Genomic DNA, 25,358 nt, shown 5'->3' on the forward strand with positions numbered 1-25,358 from the left:
TAAGGTTTGGGATGTAGTCTACAGTGGTCAGATCATTCATGCCCAGTTATGTTCACATAATGCCATGTATGTTTCTTTCCATAAAACTGTCTCACACAAACTATCACTATTTTAGAGTAGACAATGCTCTCTACTCAGATATATAGAATTTGGCACTAGGTGGGAACGTCAATGTTGGTGATGGCACAGGACACTAAATGTTAGCCATTGGGGAGGCAGGAAACTCATTGTTGGCGATGGGGAGACAGGACACTTGAGTTAGCTATGGTGACACAGAACACTCATTAGCGCTGGGGAGACAGGACACTCAAGTAAGCTATGGTGACACAGGACACTCAATGTTAGTGATAGGAAGACAGGACACTCAAGTTAGTTATGGTGACACAGGACACTCAATGTTAGTGATAGGAAGACAGGACACTCAAGTTAGTTATGGTGACACAGGACACTCAATGTTAGTGATGGGAAGTCAGGACACTCAATGTTTGCAATGGGGAGACAGGACCCTCAATGTTTGCAATGGTGACATGGGACAAGTAGTGTGGAGACACGATACATGCTGTGTACACTTTGGTTTTTCACCTGAAAATTGCATTAATCTTGTATCTGGTGTTTATTTAATAAAAGCATGCAAGACTTATGGTCTCTACAGCGCTATGTGTAAGAGTAGCAATTCCTACAGTGCTCTGTGCAAGAGAAATGGCCCCTGTAGTGCCCTGTGCAAGATTTCTATAATGCTCTGTATATGTGCAAACATTTCCATAGCGCTCTGTGTATGTGTTAACACTGCTATAATGTTCTGTGTACGTGTTAACACTGCTATAATGCTCTGTGTATGTGTTAACACTGCTATAATGCTCTGTGTACGTGTTAACATTGCTATAATGCTCTGTGTAAGTGTTAACATTGCTATAATGCTCTGTGTAAGTGTTAACATTGCTATAATGCTCTGTGTAAGTGTTAACATTGCTATAATGCTCTGTGTAAGTGTTAACATTGCTATAATGCTCTGTGTACGTGTTAACATTGCTATAACGCTCTGTGTACTTGTTACCATTGCTATAACGCTCTGTGTACGTGTTAACATTGCTATAACGCTCTGTGTACGTGTTACCATTGCTATAACGCTCTGTGTACGTGTTAACATTGCTATAACGCTCTGTGTACGTGTTAACATTGCTATAACGCTCTGTGTACGTGTTAACATTGCTATAACGCTCTGTGTACGTGTTAACATTGCTATAACGCTCTGTGTACGTGTTAACATTGCTATAACGCTCTGTGTACGTGTTACCATTGCTATAACGCTCTGTGTACGTGTTACCATTGCTATAACGCTCTGTGTACGTGTTAACATTGCTATAACGCTCTGTGTACGTGTTAACATTGCTATAACGCTCTGTGTACGTGTTAACATTGCTATAACACTCTGTGTACGTGTTAACATTGCTATAATGCTCTGTGTACGTGTTAACATTGCTATAACGCTCTGTGTACGTGTTAACATTGCTATAACGCTCTGTGTACGTGTTAACATTTCCATAGTGCAAAATTTAGGCCTTTTCATCCAACATGGAACCCCCTACCCCCAAAAACAAAGTGATTTTGTCCTAGATTTCAAATTAGATCTGCATTTGCTTTCAGAGTAAACAATTCACATAAACCTGTGTAACTGCTGAAGTGGTTAACGAAGAGATTAGAAGGGGCTCAGACTGAGATGGGGATCTGCTTTCCTGTGTCTAGAAATAGTGGAGCGCCATAGATCAGATCACAGCCTCACCAAGTCTGGTGTGTGCCATGGCTTTTGGTATAAACTGCTCTTATGTTCCCATACTGGATGAAATGTATCAGTCTGTAAACTCTCAGCAATTCTCTAATAGCTAATCACGGTCTCGCTCTCCACTTGTCCTTGAAAAGGCTAGGTGCCCTCTTTGGTGTGCGCGGCAGACACAGTCGCAAGTCATGATGCTGGGGCACTGCTCGGACATTGTTGCTCTGTGATCCATCAAATTAGCTCAATCCAGGTCAGAGGACCATTGTACGAAGGACTCTCTCGAGTCCCATGAATCAATTAGTACGTAATAGCCTCAGATAGAGCCGTGGTTGCCCAAAAGAAAGCCAGGCAAGATCTGCGTCCATGGAGGAAGGTCACGTAACTGCCTTTTTAGATTGGTTAGTGAATAAAATCAGTTAGTGTGAAATAACTGTGTTTCACCTCTCTCTCAGCCTGTCTCTGAGCCAAACTGATTCTCTATTAGCCCGGAGTGCGGAAGCGCAGGCATCTGGAAGGTATTAGTCAGTAAAGCGTGGCAAGATGCAATTTCCATGAAATACTGTCTCTGCGTCACTGAAACATCTCGTCTGAAGCTGCGATTAGGTATGAAATGCTGGTGGCAGGTAAGATTTACAGATTGCTACCTCCTGGAACCACCTCCTACGGGGGCACAGAGGGTCTGAACTACCATCCTACAGTCACCCTGACAGTGGGCCATCTTTAACCTCTCACGTCAAGGAAGGGATTCTTTGGGTAACAGTTAAAGACACAGATACTTACTGAACAGGGAATTGTGGGTAAATACACATTTTAGCCCTATAATACCTGAATAAAAATAAAAATTTTCAGCTAGTTTTGCTCAAGTTTGCAATTTAACAGCGACTAAGCCCAGATCATTGATATAGTTCAAAACTCACTATTTAAGAAATAAGGGAGTGACATGGGACTGCTTTATGGGGGGTATACACTATGCAAGCTATCCATGAATAGTCATTTTACTTATTTTAGGAACCAATTAACTGGAAATGATGCTAGATGCAGGGGTGGGAGCGGGATTGGAACAGATTTGGATTAATTACATACAGCTGGATTATTCAGGATGTTGAATACATTTACTGAAAGGGTAGTGCATACCAGGAATATCCCCCTAGTTAGTAGATGAGTTTCGAGCTAATGCAGCACAGTAACTGGATCCAGATGTTATCCTTGTAAAGACAACGTGACTAGTGGTGTCTGCCTACCTCACTGCAATGGGGTTAGTTACTAAGCTGGAGACTAAATGCTTATCTACAATTCCTCACAGCCTTCATATGGAGCGGACGATTATGCGTCACACAATGATATAGAATTTTCGGCCCCTTAGTAAATCTCCCCGTTATTTACTTTGTCCAGTTAACTTTCACAAAGTTCCATTTTCAGCACCTAGAGTTTTATTACTAATTTTATTACTGCCATAACGTGCTGGGTGAGATGGCACTGATTCCCTCCGTATGCCATGCTTGGCATGCTGGGATATATAGCAGTACTGAGTACTTTATGAGACTGATTAACATGCGTTATACAGAAAGACTATTACATTCACTGATCCCCTTTAAGTGTGCATGTCTGGAGGTGCTGTGTGAAAGCGATGACAGAATAAAGTGTCTCCTCCTAGTGTCGGTCAGCGGTATTGTTTAACTTATTCCCCCTTTCGCTCTGGGTTAAATACTAGCTTAAGCAACAAATGATGGGCTTTGCCTTCAAAGTTCCAGTCACAGAGCGCACTCTTCCAGAGAATAATGAGATTGTGTCTTTAAACAATGTATATCTCCAGCGACAGTTTTCGGGAGACCTCATCACTGCACCTCCGAAAACCGGCTTGGTGTAATGCCTGCCAGCATCATGTATATTTAAAATAGATAATGAGCTTTCTGTCTCGAGCGGACGGCGCTGGTTTCCATAGCAGCCTGCTGAGGATAACACGGAATTCCACTAGCAGACTAAAACAATGGGGATATGAATCACAGCGATAACGAGAATGCCAAGGTTCACTGGGGCGGGATGCAGAGTGTAAGCTCTGTGGGCTAGGCTCGGCCACATACAATGACACTCCCAGCAGATACTGCCCCATTCTAAAGAATGAGACTGATTTGAAATTGGCAATTGAGAGAGAAAATGCACATTTTAGAACAAAGTAAAAAAAATAGGAAAATCGTTAAAATGGAAAATGCTTCAAATGTAACCGTTTCAGGCAAAATGCTGCAATCCGCAAGTCGGTCCTAGCTTTAATTAATAGCCCTGTAGCGATCTGGCGGGTTCCTTGCAGGGGGTCAGGTATTTCATTCCTGGCTTGCTCCGGGGCATTGGGCTCACAGATAAAAGGGCGATTTTGATATAAAAGTAAAGCAGACGTGATTGCAAGTGAAAGCTTTTAAGACACTCTGTCCCCTCTTCAGGCAAGATTAAATGAAATCTATCAGCGTGACATCACAGAATGACATCACTTCTGCTAATCTACGGCTAGGGAGGGGAGGAAGTACTGGGGCTGGCTGTGCACCATGGGAATTGGAATTCAGAAACATTGCAGCTCTTTTTTTTTTTTTTTTCCCCCAGCTCCCAGTTTCCCTTAGCCATTCTATCTGTATTAAGATATTTACAAATAGAGCTATACCCTCCCCTCCCCCCCCTCACTCCCACATTGCTACTTCTGCCATCGGTGCAGACCCACGGCTTTGCAAAGTGATCATGGTGTGGAGGGGTGTCTGACCTTTATTTGCCTATGTGCATATACTTGTTTGATTAAAAGGCCCTTAAATAGAAATGACCTCTCCCTTTAGAGAAACAACACCATTACACCAGGAGCGTTCCTGTAATAAAATCAGCAAATCAAAGCAAAATACCACGCATTCTTTATGGTGTTCATTCTCAGTACGCGACTGTCGTATCTCGAAGGATTAAACAATCAGATATCAACTCCATGAAATGTCACAAACGTTCATCGGCTCATCCTATCTGAGCAGGAAAATCTCAAGTTTACTGCCAACTACACTATACACCCAAAGCGACAACATTCACCCAGAATAATCTGCTCGCTACGCACCCAATACAACATTCACCCAGAATAATCTGCACGCTACGCACCCAATACAACATTCACCCAGAATAATCTACTGCACGCTACGCACCCAATACAACATTCACCCAGAATAATCTGCTCGCTACGCACCCAATACAACATTCACCCAGAATAATCTGCTCGCTACGCACCCAATACAACATTCACCCAGAATAATCTGCTCGCTACGCACCCAATACAACATTCACCCAGAATAATCTGCTCGCTACGCACCCAATACAACATTCACCCAGAATAATCTGCTCGCTACGCACCCAATACAACATTCACCCAGAATAATCTGCTCGCTACGCACCCAATACAACATTCACCCAGAATAATCTGCACGCTACGCACCCAATACAACATTCACCCAGAATAATCTGCACGCTACGCACCCAATACAACATTCAACCAGAATAATCTGCTCGCTACGCACCCAATACAACATTCACCCAGAATAATCTGCTCGCTACGCACCCAATACAACATTCACCCAGAATAATCTGCTCGCTACGCACCCAATACAACATTCACCCAGAATAATCTGCTCGCTACGCACCCAATACAACATTCACCCAGAATAATCTGCACGCTACGCACCCAATACAACATTCAACCAGAACAATCTGCTCGCTACGCACCCAATACAACATTCAACCAGAACAATCTGCTCGCTATGCACCCAATACAACATTCACCCAGAATAATCTACAACACTCTATGCACCCACTAAATCGATGTTCAACCAGCATAATCTACTGCACATTAAGTTCCCTCCCAACCAATACATGCAACACCTTCATGTACACAAATGTTTGTAGAGGAAATTCTATCCTATTTTACATGTACCTGATTCCGACTCTGGTTTAATGGGTTCTCCTCCACCAGAAGTCGGATGGCTGTTTCCCATTTATTTGAAGTCTGATCATCCCCTGCGGCCACTTTAAACATTGCCTGCCGTGATGCAATCCGAACCCTCCGAGCTGTGTACACGGCTCCGTCTGTGCCAACTCTGAAATCCGGGTTACTGGTCTCGTACCAGATGCCTTGTGGTCCAGTTCTGCATCCATTAAATTTAACTATAGGGAAAAAGAGAGACATTATTAGCGGATGGAATCTGATTCTCTATTTCCTAATTATCAAGAGTAATTGCATTATTGAAAGGATTCAAGGGTGCGAGGGGTAACAGAGAGGTGACAGGCGGTGTGAGAAGGGTGTGTTCTCTATTTTATTACCAGCCAGAGAGAACATGTAAAATGATCTAAACATCAGGCAAGTTCATTAAATCTTACTAGTGCCTGTTCTCAAAGCAAAATGTAGGAATGAACCCCAATAAACGGGACATATATCGCAGTATAAATAGAATGTTTATATGGTATACCCATACACCGTGCAAACATTTATACTGTATATTGTGCTGCTTTCATAGAAAACCAGGGATTCTGGTTAAAAGCAACGTGCAGTAGTTGTATAACTGTAAAGCCGTCACGATCAGTGGCGGATCCAGAGCCTGATCTCGGGAGGGGCACTTGTAGATTATTTAAAAAAAATAATCCTAGCACAATAACCACTACAGCTCAGTGTAGTAGTTATGGTGCCAGTAGTGCCAGGATCCCACCCCGGAGTAAGTAGTCATACCGTTTAAGAACAGTTTGACAACTTACCTGGGGTCTGCTGGGATATAGGGCATAGGAGAAGTGGTGTGTGTTAGGGGTGAAGTGTGTGTGAAAGGTGCAGTGTGTGTGTGAGCGGTGAAGTGAGTGTGAGTGCGTAAGGGTGGCAGTGTGTGTGTTAGGGGGCAGTGTGTGTATGGGGGCACTGTATGTCTGTGTGGGGCAGTGTGTGTATGGGGGGCACTGTATGTATGTGTGGGGCAGTGTGTGTATGGGGGGCACTGTGTGTATGGGGGGGTCGTGTGTGTGTGTTTGGGGCAATGTGTGTATGGGGGGGCAGCAGGGTGTGTAGGGCACTGTGTGTGTATAGGTGTGCAGTGTGTGCGGGGCAGTATGTGTGTGGGGCAGTGTGTATGGGGACAGTGTTTGTGGGACAGTGTTGTATGGGGACAGTGTTTGTGGGACAGTGTTGTATGGGGACAGTGTTTGTGGGGCAGTGTGTGTATGGAGGCAGTGTTTGTGGGGCAGTGTGTGTGGGGCAGTGTGTGAATGGGGACGTGTGTATATGGGGACAGTGTGTATATGGGGACAGTGTGTATATGGGGACAGTGTGTATATGGGGACAGTGTGTATATGGGGACAGTGTGTATATGGGGGCAGTGTGTATATGGGGGCAGTGTGTATATGGGGGCAGTGTGTATATGGGGGCAGTGTTTGTGTGTATGGGGGCAGTGTTTGTGTGTATGGGGGCAGTGTTTGTGTGTATGGGGGCAGTGTTTGTGTGTATGGGGGCAGTGTTTGTGTGTATGGGGGCAGTGTTTGTGTGTATGGGGGCAGTGTTTGTGTGTATGAGGGCAGTGTTTGTGTGTATGGGGGCAGTGTTTGTGTGTATGGGGGCAGTGTGTGTATGGGGTCAGTGTGTGTAGTGTGTGTATGGGGTCAGTGTGTGTAGTGTGTGTATGGGGTCAGTGTGTGTAGTGTGTGTATGGGGTCAGTGTGTGTATGGGGTCAGTGTGTGCATGGGGTCAGTGTGTGCATGGGGTCAGTGTGTGCATGGGGTCAGTGTGTGCATGGGGTCAGTGTGTGCATGGGGTCAGTGTGTGCATGGGGTCAGTGTGTGCATGGGGTCAGTGTGTGTAGTGTGTGTATGGGGTCAGTGTGTGTATGGGGTCAGTGTGTGTAGTGTGTGTATGGGGTCAGTGTGTGTAGTGTGTGTATGGGGTCAGTGTGTGTATGGGGTCAGTGTGTGTAGTGTGTGTATGGGGTCAGTGTGTGTAGTGTGTGTATGGGGTCAGTGTGTGTATGGGGTCAGTGTGTGTAGTGTGTGTATGGGGTCAGTGTGTGCATGGGGTCAGTGTGTGTAGTGTGTGTATGGGGTCAGTGTGTGTATGGGGTCAGTGTGTGTATGGGGGCAATGTATGTTGGGCAGTGTGTATGGGGCAGTGTGTATGGGGGCAGTGTATGTGGGGCAGTGTGTATAGGGTCAGTGTGTGTATGGGGGCAGTGTTTGTGTGTATGGGGGCAGTGTTTGTGTGTATGGGGGCAGTGTGTGTGTGTGTGGGGTCAGTGTGTGTAGTGTGTGTATGGGGTCAGTGTGTGTAGTGTGTGTATGGGGTCAGTGTGTGTAGTGTGTGTATGGGGTCAGTGTGTGTAGTGTGTGTATGGGGTCAGTGTGTGTAGTGTGTGTATGGGGTCAGTGTGTGTAGTGTGTGTATGGGGTCAGTGTGTGTAGTGTGTGTATGGGGTCAGTGTGTGCATGGGGTCAGTGTGTGCATGGGGTCAGTGTGTGCATGGGGTCAGTGTGTGTATGGGGTCAGTGTGTGTATGGGGTCAGTGTGTGTAGTGTGTGTATGGGGTCAGTGTGTGTAGTGTGTGTATGGGGTCAGTGTGTGTATGGGGTCAGTGTGTGTAGTGTGTGTATGGGGTCAGTGTGTGTAGTGTGTGTATGGGGTCAGTGTGTGTAGTGTGTGTATGGGGTCAGTGTGTGTAGTGTGTGTATGGGGTCAGTGTGTGCATGGGGTCAGTGTGTGTAGTGTGTGTATGGGGTCAGTGTGTGTATGGGGTCAGTGTGTGTATGGGGTCAGTGTGTGTATGGGGGCAATGTATGTTGGGCAGTGTGTATGGGGCAGTGTGTATGGGGGCAGTGTATGTGGGGCAGTGTGTATAGGGTCAGTGTGTGTATGGGGCAGTGTGTATGGGGGCAGTGTATGTGGGGCAGTGTGTATAGGGTCAGTGTGTGTATGGGGGCAGTGTATGTTGGGCAGTGTGTATGGGGGAGGGGAGGAGGGAAGGGAGGCTTTTTAATAAAAAAAAAAAAAAAAAAAATGTATTTAATAAAATATATTATGTCCCCCCTCCCTTCTTACCTTTACTGGGAGGAGGGGGGACATCTTTCTTTCCTTGGTGGTCCCAGTGGGGATTCCCTGGTGGTCCCAGTGGTAGGAGTGAACTCTAGCCCGCGCTCCAGGGCTAGAGTTCACTCTCGCGAGATTTGGAGCGTTGCCGTGGTAACCGCGGCAACGCTCCAAATCTCGCGAGAGGAGGACCCGGAGGAGCTGCTGGTAACAGCTCCCGGGTCCTCTCTCCCTCCCCTTCCGGTCGGCTGTCAGTAATGTGCCTGCGGACCGGGGAGGGAGATCACTGATCACTGATCTCCCTCCCGGTCCGCAGGCACATTGCAGGGCTGGCGCTTGGGCAATGCCAGCCCTGCACTAGCCGGCAGGGGAGAATCTCGGGGGGGGCAATTGCCCCGTTGCCCCCCCCCCTGGATCCGCCAATGGTCACGATATGATTAAATGTAATTCCTCTACACAAAAGCTTACCATCTAGCATGTGATCTCTGTGCCATTTTACAGATAAACCAAGAGAACCTGTAACACCCTGGTGGCACTCAAAGGGTTAATAAGGAAGTAGAGAGGTCCTCTGACCCTCGCTAGCCTAATGCGTGCAATGCTCTGCAGCCCATTTGGCAGTGAGAGGCCATTAGCCAGGGGGATTGATAGCATCTTGCAGAGCAGTTTGTGGGAGCGCTGTAAGAGCAGGCTCTTCCAGATGAATATTTATTAAACCCACATTAGGACGCATTCTGTATGCATGTGTCAAGCAACGCAGAGCTAAATCAGCCGCCACCACAAGCTGGTGTCATTTTATCCCGCGGAAAACGATGGCAAACGCTCCCCGGCATTTAGAGAAGCAGGAGGATTGGAGCAATTACAGCGGGCGGATTCATTCTCAGCAATTTCTCTGTCAATGTGAGCATGATTTAATTACTATTCCTAACAAAGAACACAATGGATGCTCTCCTAACCGTCAGGATTCCCACTCTCACCTGGAGCCAGCTCACACGGCAGAGTACCTGTATCACTCCCCAGGGTCTGGTCATTAGCACTTTGTGTGATTATTCACGGATGCATTTCAGGTGCAAATTAGAAAGAAAATCTTAAGAGAGATTATTAAAAAGGCAACGGGTCTAACAACCATTTAGAGTGCAAGCTCTTGGGCCATCTTGCTTGCCACTGTGTATGACAGTACAGACGCTGTGCTAAAATGTGCAATTCTGTTGTGTGCGCTGTGTAGCGCACTGACTGAAGTTTACAGAATAAACGCTGTACTCCCCCCGTCTAAGGGTTTTATATAATATACATACATAATATATATAAAACATACTTCACACGCGCTATTTGAACCCCTGTAGTGGGACACTGGTCATATAAATGTTTGAAACTATAAAATAATGTATTAAAGGACCACTATAGGCACCCAGACTACTTCAGCTTAATGAAGTGGTCTGGGTGCCAGGTCCATCTAGGATTAACCCTTTTTTCTATAAACATAACAGTTTCAGAGAAACTGCCATGTTTATAATAGGGTTAATCCAGCCTCTAGTTGCTGTCTCACTGACTGCCACTAGAGGCGCTTCTCACTGTGATTTTCACAGTGAGAAGACGCCAGCGTCCATAGGAAAGCATTGTGAATGCTTTCCTATGGACTGGCTGAATGCGCGCACGGCTCCTGCAGTGCATGCGCATTCAGCCGAGGAGGAGAGTCCCCCGCCCGGCGCTGGAGAAAGAGGTAAATTTAACCCCTTTCACCCCCTAGAGCCCGGCGGGAGGGGGGCCCTGAGGATGGGGGCACCCTCAGGGCACTATAGTGGTCCTTTAATCAAAACAATTAATCAATTAAGAAAAATGCAATGGAAATCGTCAGAATGCGGTGAAACACATGGACTGCTGCTCAATGTGGTAAAATAATCTGAAATATTTAATAACACATTTCTTTTTGCATCCTTCCTTATTTTGTGCAGGATTTCGTTGTTAATCAATGTGCATGAACATATATTGCTAGAGTTATATTAATAACTATGGAAGGGGAAAATAAATGATTGCTGATATAAAGCAAAACATAAAATAAAATGCCCTTTTCCACCGTGTGGGAATTATCAAGAGAAATTGTCTGTTTCTGGCAAAAATCAAAGGGATTTTCTGCGATCCCAACCGCCCCGGGCAGGCAGGAGTTGGAGCCGTGGTGATAAAGACGCGTTGCTGCCCTGTGCGTTCTGTTACACAGCGCATGTTAAAGTAACATGACATGCTGGCACCGTGTCCAGAATTAAAATCTAAATGCAGCCCTATATAAACTGCTAGAAAATGGAGAGATTAATAAAAAAAAAATCTGAATATGCATGGAGGTAAACGTCAGAAATAATACGGTCCCTGTGGACAGCTGCGAAAACCCGAGGTCCCCAAGTGACATGTCAGCATCCCACAGTTACTGCTTGGGCAGCTCCTGCTAGGCCTTGTGGGTTGTTGTATGTGAAATTTGGGGAGACTGGGGTCTGGCATGCACACATATCCTAGTGTGTCTTCTTGGGTGCCGCATCCTATCTATTTGAACCCGCCATCTTGGAGGTGGCGTGTAAGCTGGGCACACAGCTGTCCTGTTCATGTATTACACGGCTGACAGGTGTACTTTGAAAACAGTTTTGTGACCTACTTTGAAGTGAATATTTCGCTGCTTTGTGGAGATATTTTCTGCTGTGCTGTAACACTACTGTTCAATAGAAAGATTCATTCTCATTCAGGGTACAATTTGTTTTCCTGACAGTAATTGCAGTGAATCCTCTACGGCGGATTTTTGCTGAAAATATCAGGTCTGGTGCATATTAATATATATATTTTTTTATAAATGCATTTTGCAGCCATAATTCTAGTAAAGCCCCCCCCCCACATCCCCACTCCCCTTGCAGGGTTACTGATCTCCTAACAGCCAACTTAAGATTTGATTTACAAGGAGAATGACAATGTGTTTATTTAAATCCATTTTAAATCCCTTTGCTCCAGAGATACACAGCACCCATTGCTGGCAGGCGATTAAACGAATCCACCACCAACCACTCCTCAGAGCCGCTGACCGTGCCAGTAGGTACCACGCAAAGAGCATTATCCTTAATTGTTTATTGATCGCGTTCCCTGCTCAGCGGCGGTAATGACCAACTGGAGACCCCTTTACTCCCTAAATAGGCGGCCGTTAATCTGGAGGCCGGGAGTGGGGTCAGATGTAATTATATGACGACCTCATCATTTAACGTCTGTGTGTCCGATGCACGCCGTCTCCATGTATTGAAACTGGAACAATTACTCCAGCCGCCAACCCGCTCAGACACGAGACATGTCGCCCTCTTTAGTTTCACTTTAACCATTTTATCTCCAGAGAGCTGAGTGACAGATTGACACGTAGAGGGTTAAACTAACCAAGTAACTGAACGTCCCAGGTATGCATTGCCTCATCCTGCATAGACTGATGGAGGATTTAAAGTTACAACAACAAAAAATTACCCCTAATCTCACCAACAACAAAATAGACAGTTTTTCTTAAACTCAACAAAAATATTATATTAAACAATCATAGGACATAAAATCACTGCAGAGCTCCACCTTAGGGAATAATTAGTGGGCCCCCCATATAAACTCATCACTTCACTCGGATTGGCATTGTTAATGTGGAGATCGTACACACACACTGGAAACACAAGCAATACAAAGTACAGACTTTAGATCTCAAATCCTGAATTCAGAGCTGTAAGAGTAACCGCAAGTTAATAGTTTGACTATCTGCACCTATCTCGATAGTATATCACTTGTTTACTGAAAAGGAAAAGTAGTTTCTCAATATAAATTGCTTTGAAACGGAGATATTTCAGAATCTTTTCCTGGATGGAGATTTCGCCCACTCCAGAATAATACATTTCAGATCTATTGCGTTGAACATTCATTTCTTTTATCTACTATCGCCAAATCTCTCTCTATTTGAATTCTCAAAAATGTAAAGCTATGAGAACAAGCTGTTTGAGACTGCATCATGCTGCTGATAAAATAGCTAGAACACACATTTACTGATATTCCCCCGAATCCCATGTGAAATTTACATACTGCGCACGCTCCCCACCCCACTCGCAATTAGGACTTTACACAAACAGATGCACCCGGACTTTATTTTAAGAAAACGTACAGGAAGAGGATTTGACTTGGAACTGGCTGTAAACATGTTCAGCGAAGCACAACGTGTGCAGGAGAATAAAGACAAGGTATTCTCATTAGCAGACTCTCAGACTTAACCCTTTAACCTCTTCATTTTTAATTACCCGTAAAGAGCCGCTTTAGAAGAATCATCCAGAAAGCGAAAAATGGTGAATACACAGATATTAAATATGTTTCTGGGAGATCTTCAAGTAAAAAAAAACCTGAGAACTCTTTGGGGAATAAGATGGCATTTTGGTCAAAAATTGATAAATAAAAAAATAGCTTTCTGTTAGGAGATGAGAAAATGTTCAATAGCGAGCAGGTCATAGAGACAATAACACACACTCACATCATAAAGACACACAACATGCATATCAAACGCACACAGGCATGAACATACACACACATCATACAGACAAACAATACACAAACGCACACAGGCATTAGCATACACACAAATCATACAGACAAACAACACACATCAAACACACACAGGCATTAGCATACACACACATCATACAGACAAACAACACACATCAAACACACACAGGCATTAGCATACACACACATCATACAGACAAACAACACACATCAAACACACACAGGCATTAGCATACACACACATCATACAGACAAACAACACACATCAAACACACACAGGCATTAGTATACACACACATCATACATACAAACAACACACAAACACACACAGGCATGTTCATGCAAAAACACATATACATACAGACACAAAAGCATGATCAGATCACACATAAAGGCATCCTATATAAATCCAAATACTACACATGGATAACCATACAGAGGCACACACAAATATAGTCACACACACACAGTCATATGCATAAACAAACACACACACAATCTTATAGACATGATCACACACACACAAAATCATATACACACACAATCATATAGACAAGATCACACAAACACACACATACAATCATACACACAAAGACATGATCACAAACACAATCACAAATACAAACAGTGGATACAGTCTGTATCTTTGCTACATCCTTTCAAAAGGAAATGGTGGCAACATTTACATTACTTTTAAATTGAACTCTTGTTATGCCTAATGTTTTTCTGAGATACGAAACAGATTTGCTAAATTAGGTCTTTCTTTTCTGTAACTACCAAATCAAAATATAGAAAAAAAAAATACATATCCCATAAGCCATAGCACAGAACAGGTTTATGGGAACTTTCATTATTACATTTAAAAAAGGTACAGGAGACACTCACTGCTAGAGAACTGGATGCGGTGATTATAGTCGTTAAATACATATGTAATGAATACTAGCTGCAGATATTTATATTTATATGTGATTTGATGTATATTAATGGCAACTTCTTTACAAAAATGAATAAATAATATCACATAAATAAGAGAATATTTAGCCAGAAAAAATATTGTTGAACCAAATCTGCATTCTATTCAGTTTATATAATTTCTCTCTGAATTGTCATTGCTTGACAAGGCTTGGGGCGACGAGATCTGTCTACCAAGATGACTGTAGGAACCGCACTCAATCCAAGCAGCCACCGGTGCCCTGGAGCAGGACCAGCAATCCCAACACGTCAAGGCAAAAAATAAATGTCTAGGCACTCAAAGTGTTAAAGCCGCAGGCAGATTTTATTGGAACAAAAAGAGCAGCAACGTTTCGACCTTCACAGAGGTCTTTTTCAAGCTGTCTACTGTCACAATCCCACAAAACCCCAAGGCGTGCTTCATGCTTTACCCTGGAGTACAGGAGCTCCCCCTGCTGGCTGCTTGTATATTGCTACACTTTTTTTCTGACTCATAAAAACATATACTGTGTACTAATAACTCATTATAAAGTAATATAGAAATTAAACTAATAAAATAAGTGGAATTCCAGAAAGATAAAAAAGAAAAGAAAATTTGCAGCTGGCGTGTAATTTAAACACAAAATTTAGACCTGCGCTCAAACTCACACTACTCCTGGGCAGCAGTAACAGCCACAGGACTATTAGGTGTTTGAGTGCAGGGTCAATTTTTGTGTGTTTGTATTTGCTTTGCTTTACACAGCGATGTGCCCCATGTGTTCCCTATTAAGGGGTAATACGTGTGTATGGGTTTAGAAAAATACCCAACTCTGTCTCAGAGATTCTACCTTTTTGCTGAAGGACAGTAAGGTGAATTTTTAGTGTAGGACTTGCCTCAGAGAAGTTACCTTGACTTGGCAGATGAGCTTACACTTTAATGGCCACTGGAGTGATACTAAAAATCTCTAATTATTTAGATGTGCATAGGGATTTGGCACAGTGCGCAGGTAGCTTTGTGTTTGTTTTTGGTGTGTTAATTTGACTGATTACGCAGCTAATATGCCTGATCGTACTGTATTACTGAAGGGATCTACGCATACAGTAGATACGGAGGTCAAAGGCACCTTATTTTCATATTCATACCCATAATTCTTGGCCACGGCACCTGGGCAGAATGTACCTGTATGTGATGTATGTAAACGTGATGATTCTTCTCATTTCTGTAATGATCTAATTCTACCCCCGTTCTTGTATTGCGGTAGTAGATACGCCTTAAGTTACACTTTACCTCTAAGGAACACCCAGACTGGCAGCAGTGGTACGTGCAGCCTCCCCGTTCCCTTTTGGTACATTCTAGCTCCCCCCTGCCAGGCTTTTACTAGGGTTTTGGCGGTAAGGCTGTCACTGTAAGTGTCAAGGTTGGGCAACATGGAGTATAAGCAAGTTTAGGAGCCTTCGTGCTGGCATTCATTTTGACAAGATTGGAGCCACCCAGGTTCCTCTCGGACGGCTGCGATCATATTCCAGGACAAAAACTATCCTCATTATCACAGTGACCTTCTGTCTTATTCCTCAATCTCTCTTTGTGTTCACCTGCTGGAATCCGGCTTAATAAAACAACCTCCCCGTTAATCACAGCAATCTTACAGCCGCACCAATGGAACGGACAGTCTACATGACTAGCAGTGCCAGACACACCAGCAACAAAAAGGACTCAGACTACGAGGCGCCGGTGTAACCGGACCCACCCTGCGAAGAGACAAAACACGTAATCTGGGCAAAAACAGATAAACTCTCCAACTCAGGCCGTTCTTGACATTTCTGAGGATGTGAGAGTTTCCAGTCATTGTGATTTTTAGAAGCAGAATAAATAAGGTCCGGCATTCTCTCTCCAAGCAAGCTTGTGGCTACATGAAAAACAGAGAGAATTCTATTTCTGATCTTCACATCTAGACTTGGAGCCTTGTGTCATTTCTCACATGTCTGCCGCGCAGTATGGATCGGAGATGTTTGACACACAATGTCACTGAGCTCACTTATTCCAGGCAATTTAACGCCAAGCGCTTGTTTGTGTACGTTTCATTATCCACCGGTTTAACCTGTCATATGCAAGAGATAAAAATATCCGGTACTGTGCCCCCCGCTGCACCAAAACCAAGCATGAACTCAAACCGCGGATAGAGCAGCATTATGTAAAGGTAAGTAGATATCTGGACTGTCCTCCCAGAGGAGATGGTCAACGCTGTTCAGGAATGTTTTTGCTAAAGAAGACAACAGATCGGCCAGCTTGCTAGTTCTTATGGGACATCATTGACTACGTAAAATCTGATGCCAATGCCATTAATCCCTCCATGGCAGATGGTGGGCTATAACTATCATAATACTGTATTCACCTAACCTCTTGGCCTGAAGGGGTTAATAATAATAAATAAACAAATACATTATTTAGAGCTGATAACAGCATCCCTCGAAATCCACCATAAAAACTGTGACCCAATTTCATATTCATAAGCTAAGTAGTTCTGCAGTATTTCGCACCCACTAATTTGCAGATGAAAACCCTGTATCAGCCGTTTTACGATAGCAGCATGAATTGTTAATGTAAAAGTGCCGCTTATGATCCGTGGAGTGCCTTAACAATGCTTCCCTTACACACTGAGCATGATGGGTAAATTATGAGGGATGCCAAGAGTACAGGGCTTGTTCCTACCAGGTGCTGCCCATCCTAATGCCATAAAAGCCCTTCCTATTGTGTTTTTGTACCTCATCTCCTCTAGATTCATTTGTTCAGGGTCTTCATCAACCTATGGTTCCTATCAAAATCTGTAATATCGTAAATAACGCACGTTGATTTGTGTCCTCAGCAGTGCAGGCAGGTTTGGGGAGACTGGACTATGTCCTTGGCAGGGCAGGAGGATTGGGGGATTTGGAGAGTGCAGAGATAGGACTATGTCCTCGGCAGTGCGGTGGGAAGTTTATTGAAAGTGAATGGTGTCCTCGACAGTTCACGGGAGTGGACCGTGCCCTCTGCAGTGCAGGGGATTTGGGGACATACACACGGATAGTGGACGGGATTGGGGGCTTACGGAATGTGGCAGTGCAGAGGATTGGGGAGCGGGGGTTTGCAGAGAGTGGACTATGTCCTCACTCCTCAGCAGTGCAGAGGGTTGGGGGAGAGGGTTTGCAGAGAGTGGATGGTGTTCTCAGCAGTTCACAGGGTTGCAGAGAGTGGACTATGTCCTCGGCAGTGCAGAGGGTTGGGGGAGAGTGTTTGCAGAGAGTGGACTATGTCCTCGGCAGTGCAGAGGGTTGAGGGAGAGGGTTTGCAGAGAGTGGATGGTGTTCTCAGCAGTTCACAGGGTTGGTGGGGGGGGGGGGGGGGTTGCAGAGAGTGGACTATGTCCTATGCAGCGCAGAGGGTTTGGGGAGAGGGTTTGCGGAGAGTGGACAGTGTTCTCGGCAGTTCACCGGGTTGTAGGGGGGCTTACGGAAAATGGATGATGTTCTCGGCAGTTCACAGGGTTGGTGGGGGGGTTGCGGAGAGTGGACTATGCACTATGTAGCGCAGAGGGTATGGGGAGAGTGTTTGCGGAGAGTGGACGTGTTCTCAGCAGTTCACAGGGTTGGGGGGGTTGCGGAGAGTGGACTATGTCCTATGCAGCGCAGAGGGTTTGGGGAGAGGGTTTGCGGAGAGTGGACAGTGTTCTCGGCAGTTCACAGGGTTGTAGGGGGGGGAGACTTACGGAAAGTGGATGTTCTCGGCAGTTCACAGGGTTGGGGGGGGTTGCGGAGAGTGGACTATGTACTATGCAGCGCAGAGGGTTTGGGGAGAGGGTTTGCGGAGAGTGGACGGTATTCTCGGCAGTTCACAGGGTTGTAGGGGGGCTTACGGAAAGTGGATGATGTTCTCAGCAGTTCACAGGGTTGGGGGGGTTGCAGAGAGTGGACTATGTACTATGCAGCGCAGAGGGTTTGCGGAGAGTGGACGGTGTTCTTGGCAGTTTACAGGGTTGTAGGGGGGGGGCTTACGGATTATGTTCTCGGCAGTTCACAGGGTTGGGCGGGTTGTGGAGAGTGGATGGTGCCCTCCGTAGTGCAGGTGGTTGGCGGGGGGATGGTTTGCAGAGAGTGGACTGCATACTCGGCAGTGCAGGGGATTTGGGGGAGGGGTTGCAGAGCATGAACCGTGTCCTTGGTAGTGCAGGGGGTTGGGCAGGGTTTGTGGAGGTTGGACTGTATTTTCTGCAGTTCACATGGCTGTATGCGTAGAGTGGACTGTGTCCTCGGCAGTGTACAGGTTTGGAGGGGAGGGTTTGTGGAGAGTGGACTGTGTCTTCGGCAGTGTACATGTTTGGAGGGGAGGGTTTGTGGAGAGTGGACTGTGTCCTCGGCAGTGCAGGTGGTTGGAGGTGATACATTTATTGCAACATATCAAATATTCATTACATATTTGTCTGAGTGTGAAATTAAAATTCACAGAAAGGTCAGGTCTCGTATGGTTCACTGGTAAGGAACAAGTTGGCTGCTGAATTGGTAGATCCTCGGATGTCAATCGCAGGACCAATAATACTGTACTCACGATTAATTCCCAGAGAAACATGAAAGGTATCTGACCCCTAAACAGTCAGGCCCTCATCGTAGAGAGGGGTTCCTACACTGAAATACAGCCTATGTAGGAGCTATACGGGAGGCATCCTAAATCAGTGCATTACTGCAAATTGCTTTGCCAACAGGGGAGTCATTATGAAATCTACTCACTACAAACATTTACATAAAATTCAAATATGGAGAAACTTACTAGGCTTCTAGCCAGTTCTAAAGTGAAGGACTGTGGGTAACATTAGGTACGTAACATCCCGATCCTCATTTTATTGGAAGGTGGGGCTCTATCTAACCTTCAAACATTAAGAAATCAATAAAAAATGTGGTGTGGGGTATCCAACACAAATAGTTGTTATGCCGTATGTTTAATTCAGTGGAGCTTTGCGCCTCTCTCGGACACCACACTGAAGGGGTTAATGAAGTGCTAGCTAGGCCGGTCAGGCAGACACAGTGAGAGCTTAGCACTTATTAAATTGAGCTTTTATCACCACCCCAGGCGAGCTCAGACTGAGGACAGACAGAACGTTTATAGAATATCGACTGACCAGGCTCAGAGCATTAAATGTGAGAATTTATCACAATTTGAGAGACATTTGTTTTTGTGTGCAGAATTGAGTAACACTATTTAAGGCATATTATTGTGATCTTTGACATTTTTACCCTCTTTATATCCCAAACCTATGACGGAGTGTCCACGGCATTGCACCGTCCGCAGTAAGGCGTCAGTCTGCGGGTTTCCTATGTTACAGTTTAATCAGCCTGGAAATGGCCGGTATAATACGACATGCCAATACATCACACTCACAAAGAATTCCTCTTTTTCTGTCCTTCGATAGAGCCGGGCAGCAAGAGGTTAATGATCCCGTCTCATTTACTTAATATTTCCCCGGCTAATTGCCCAACCTCCATGTTTCCCTCCCGTCTTCAAACTGCTCCCAGCCAAAACCACTCTAGACTAATGGCATATGGGTAATTAAGAGAAAATGTTTTCACAAACGATTTGATAGAAATGTATTTTTTTAGGGGCTGTAGAAAAAAGGACAAATTGGGGTGAAAGTAGCAGTGCAGTGTCAAGGAAACAAGAAAACAAACATAACGCCCAAGAGCGCAGTTTGGATAATGTGTCTTTGGAGAGGTAACTCCTGCCCGAAGTAAATTGGGGAGTGAGATCTGTGTATAACGGGGGGAGGGGGGGAGGGGGAAGTAGCAAGACCATTTCTTGAAGGGAAAAAAATCTCTCTATGGAGAGAGTGTAAGCTCTTAGGCAGAGATTGTCTGAGCTAGATTGTAAGCTCCTCTGGCAAGAGGCTCCAGTTATACAGCTAGATTATAAAATCCTCATCAGACATATTTACATTATTCACATTTTTATTTTTAACCTAAAACACGATGGTTTTAACTCTGCACACCTTGAATTGGCTCACAAAGCAGTTTATCATCGAACAGGTGGGGTCCGACATCTTGTAGCAGACCGCATCTCTTGTGCCAACTTCTGGGACATATTTACTGGTTTCCATTTCATTATTATATCTTTTAAGATTAAAATGTTTATTGTTTGTTTTTTTGTCTTTAGGGGACAATTTGTCGATCTTTCTGTTCAGCTGTATCTGAGTGAGTGAGTGAGTGAGAGAGAGAGAGAGTGTGTGTGTGTGTGTGTGTGTGATATCATTTTTTTTTTTAACAAAGCAAAACAATCTGCGCGTAGTTCACTTAAACAGCGGCAGACGGTCCTCAAGCAGCCCGTTGTCCGTTAATACGACCAGTATCAAAGTGTTCCAGGGACAGGAATAATTAGCAGTCACCATCTGTGAGAAGGAAAAAAACTTTTCTCGATCTTAGCGTTTTGTCCCATTAAATGGCGCACTCGGAGCATCGCTTGCCACATCAATAATACCTCCCTTTAATTTATAATGACTCGCTCTTCCTAATTTAGTCTGGAAAATGTGAGTGCTGCTTGGGTTACAGCTGTACCTCATCTCACCTTATAATTAGGCAGTAATAATTCCTGTCATTAAAAAGTAATAAGCCTGAAATAGTTTGACAAGTTTTATATTCCCCATGTGACTGACGCAGATGACAAGGAGGGGGAGCGCCCTCTGCAGGCTCCAGAGATTATTACATCACACACAGCTGATTCACCTTGCTCACAGGTAGCTTTTTATTTATGTATTTATTTATTAATGGCATTTATAAAGTGCCAACATATTCCGCAGCGCTGTACAATTGGGAAAAAAACAAAATATAATTGGAACAAACCGATACCACAGGTAGAGGGCCCTGGCCGTGAGCTTACAAACTAAAGGTAGACTGACTATTTCAAAACAATGGATTAAACTAATTGTTTTATTTTAGGACAGATGACTTGCCGGGTCAATAGCAGTTTGATTATAAAAAAAATGGTTACTAATTTGTAGAAAAACATTTTTATTGTGGTTTTTCCCTGAACTTCACAAAATGTTATTAAACTACAGCAAAGTGGAATTTATAATAATGTACTTTTTATGTATGTGCCAAATCTGATTCCAATAAAAAAAAAAAATACAAATAAAGGTTTTCGCAAAACAAACAAAAAAATATCATATGTATTAAAAAACAAACAAAAAAAAAAACAAACAAACACAGGAGTGTCTAAAATGTTACATTCTGGGGCAAATGTGTTAAATGTGGAGCAGTTATCATGGAAACACATGTAATGTTCTTGCCGATTGCTCTACTTTTACCAAAATGCTGCAGATGCTCAATTTATAGTTGGCCTTTTTTGTTAAAGGGTCACTATAGCATGTTTTATTTGGTTTATAAACGCCCCATTGGGCTCTATTAGACTTGTCTACCTCCTTTTTTTAATGTTAAAAGCTTTTAAATAATATAAAACTTATCATGAATCCAACACCAGCGAGGTTCTCGCATCATCTGTCATCACGCCGTGTCTGATGTCCAATCAAAGCGTAGTCTGAACCGCGGAGAGGAGGGAGTGGACAAAGGGAGGAGAGGTTTCAATATATACATATGTGATAAGAGCAATCTCTCCACATTGCATTGGAGAAGCCTGGTTACCCGCCTGCTGCCTTTGGACTATGGACCGGCAGTTAAACGGTTAATTTTACTGTGCAGAAAGGTTTATTCATGCCTTTCTGCACAGCCGTTCGGTAGATTCTGTCTACCGCACGAACCGCCTTCTGTTAGCCTCCCCAGAGCCGTGGGGAGCCGGCAGGCGCTGTTAATTGGCCACCCAGAAGCTAGCGTGTGCCTTCAATCTACCTCCCAGTAGCTGCGGTTAACCGCAGCTTAATTGACTGTTACTGGGTGGCCGCGATTACACTTAGCGGCCGCTAGGTGGCGGTGTTATGGAGCTCCCCGGACGGCCAGCAGTGCTCAGCCCGGAATCAGTGCACTAAAAGCGGACACTTTTACGTGCAGGCACCGCTGAGCCTCCAGCCCCCTGATTCCTATTTGTGCGAATTCGGTAGTTTGTATACGTGAATGTGTTGACCCAGATAGCTATGCCATGGAGCCAATTCGTGTAATTAAAGACTCTGGCTCCATGGAAATTGAACTGTGTGAATAGGATCTGAGTGCTATTCTGTAGTTTTGTGCGCTCAGATCCCAGCTATCTGGGGATATGTGACATGTCTGTGTTTTATGTATAAAATTTAACATTATATGTTTTAATTTTTTTTACTGCATTTGGGTCCCCACGTGTATAATGGAGTTTTGCCTCTGTCCTGGGAGATAATTGAATTACTTCTCAATTATTTCAAGGATAGAGGGAGGGAAATTAGGATGCATTGTGGGGATGTTGTACTTCTGTGTGTCTGAAATGTGATACATGTCTGTCTGTGTTACAGTCTCCCATCTGGTCCCCTAGGGGAGTGTCCACCAGGTGGAAGCCCTGCATAAATACTGGGCGGGTAGCCCTGAATAAACAGACCACTGCTTGACCCTCAAAGCAGTGTGAAATTGACTTCCAGCTAACTTTTAAACCCCTGGATGGAATTGGCTGAATTTTGACTATGTTTCTAATTAAAGTGTGCTGAAGGAGTCTACGATGGTTATGGTGTCTGCTGCAGTGCTTGGAGCCCTCAGGAAGCGCTAGGACCATCCTTCAACAGAGGTACCCAGTCGGGGTGCCAGGTGATCCGTTACACCTATGATACATGATTTTCCTCCTTTTGCATTGTATGGGTGTAGATGCAAAGAATCAACAAGACTGTGCAACCTTAAAAATGCGACAAACTCCTTTTATGAGACAAACGTTAAAAATGTTGCCACTGTGAGGCATTATGTCACAGTTGCTTTTTATATTATTTCTGCCAGTTGATTTGCGACCATTTGCCACAAATAAGAGAACGAGATCTAGGAATAACAAGATACTCTGCCTGAATTCTACTTTAGGGTTATTTCCCACAGTGAAAATTCAGAGTGAATTTAAATTTCAGGCCAGAGGAGCCGAACTGAAAGGATGGAATATTTCCAGATCGGCTATTTTGGCTTTAAATCTAAATATCACTTTAAATTCTTACTTTAGAGAACAACACTGTGTATTAAATAGCACCATCCTATGCTCATCCAGTGTACTGGTGGATGCAACACAGATTTATGTATATGGTCTGACCATTCTGTGAGCCATGAGATCTGCATCGCCCTAATAAATCCCCACAGCATGCAGTGCACCTGCTGACAGTTTGATGGAGGTATTGCTGATGCTGCAGGTGGGGATGTGACTATTGCTGGATTGGCCTCGAGTAATTGGGAAGCCAATTCATTAAGAAACCACACACTTGCGGACTCTAAATTATGGGAAACGCTACAAAACAATGAGCGTTCTGGCACTGTGATTCTACAAATACCTGCCATCCAGTCGCCCTCGATAACAGGCAGAGCCGGCCACGGCAGGGATCCCGCAACACGCAGGTAGGACTTATTCACTAAACTGGGATAAGTAGCAAACTGGAAATTCAGGGCCAAAATAAAAGAACTGTAAATATTGCCAGTCTGAGGACAATCCATGAATAAGGTAACTTGTGTTCAGTCGGTCCCTGGTTGGCATCTAGGGGACCTTGCCATGGCTGCAACCCATATTCATCAGCTATGTCTGCAGAACAGAGGAGACGTCTACCATGAAATAAATAAAATGGGCACAACATCCTGGGCTCCAAGGACCAGTGGGATCTATTATGACACTAAACCAGCCACAGGCAACCTTCGGCACTCCAAATGTTTTGGACTACACCTCGCCTGATGCATTGCCAGCATTATGGGCGTAAGAGCATTATGGGGGATGCAGTTCACAACATCTGGAGTGCCGAAGGTTGCACTAAACCAATGATGGCTAGTTTGAACCCATCTGAGATGCCAGCGTCGCTGCCTGAAGCAATGACTGGAGCCCACAGGTCCCGCTTTAATAGCAGGTTTGTATTTACAACGGGCCGCCTGGCTTGGCTAAGTAATACTATTGATAGAGGTATCATTGCTATAGGATATTTACCGGCATACCAACCACACGGATAAAGCAGAAAAAAACAGAAAATAACCACTAATAAATTGGCTGTTATTATCACACGCTGTTAATTTAGGAACGCGGTTACTGGATTCTGATTCAGAAGGCCACGTCTGCACACGCTGTGAGAGTTTACTGCAAAGGCGTTCTTATACGCATTAAAGCGTATTATTTTACTTACATTATATACTTTATAAAAAATAATAAATAGCCTGCAAACAGGAAGTTATAAATAAGCAGCACTTCATGGCGTTAAGATGACAGTGATGTCGGAGCAGAGATTCGCACAGCGGGGTGTTTCTGTGGAGGAGAAGGCAGCTCGCACTTAGCGCAGACATGTATAGGAACGGCGCAGAGAGACGCAGTTTAATGACTGTGCAGACTGACAGCTGTATGGAAAAGGCCCACAATAGCCAGACGTACTCTGACAGGTATAATTCCATGTTCCAGCCTTGAGTCCTCGCTGGTCGAATTGAGATAAACACTAATTACTGTTTTCTCAAACCCCACCCAACACCAATTTAACTTACTCAATTTGTTTTAATTGTTGGGTAATTACATATTTTGTGATTATAAATATGGTCTCACGTTACAGAGTTCAGGGGAGGCCTTTTTTTCTGCCCACGATACTGTTTGTTTGATGTACACGAAAGAAAATACCGGGGCAGGAAACATATCCAGTAACTCTCCGTTTAAAGGCAACAAACGCAGTATGGATCGAGATTTCTCGGAATTGTGGGGATAATCAGATGATTCACAGAGCGTGAGAGACACTCATTAGCTCGCACTTTGGTTAGTCTGCACTCAGATTTGAAGTAAAGGTCAGATCCCATCATATCAGACCGATCTCACAAGTCTCCGTGTGCCCATAACAGCTTGGTTGCAGCTTATTTGCATATTATTAGGATTTCCCACATTTTAAGGGTAAAACAGATAAGGACCCCTC

The 25,358-nt window shown here is 44.4% G+C and overlaps 1 protein-coding gene across 2 annotated transcripts in view; it reads right to left on the reverse strand.

The window, feature by feature from the left end:
* CDH4 (cadherin 4) overlaps nucleotides 1-25,358 on the reverse strand; it is a 415,426-nt gene that overhangs the window by 112,737 nt on the left and 277,331 nt on the right. For both annotated transcript variants that reach the window (XM_063459612.1, XM_063459611.1), the window contains exon 3: nucleotides 5,721-5,950. In XM_063459612.1, the coding sequence (XP_063315682.1) occupies nucleotides 5,721-5,950 (230 nt within the window). The remainder of the gene's footprint in view (nucleotides 1-5,720; nucleotides 5,951-25,358) is intronic.

This window comes from Pelobates fuscus, chromosome 6 (assembly GCF_036172605.1).
Source record: "Pelobates fuscus isolate aPelFus1 chromosome 6, aPelFus1.pri, whole genome shotgun sequence".
NCBI lineage: Eukaryota > Metazoa > Chordata > Amphibia > Anura > Pelobatidae > Pelobates > Pelobates fuscus.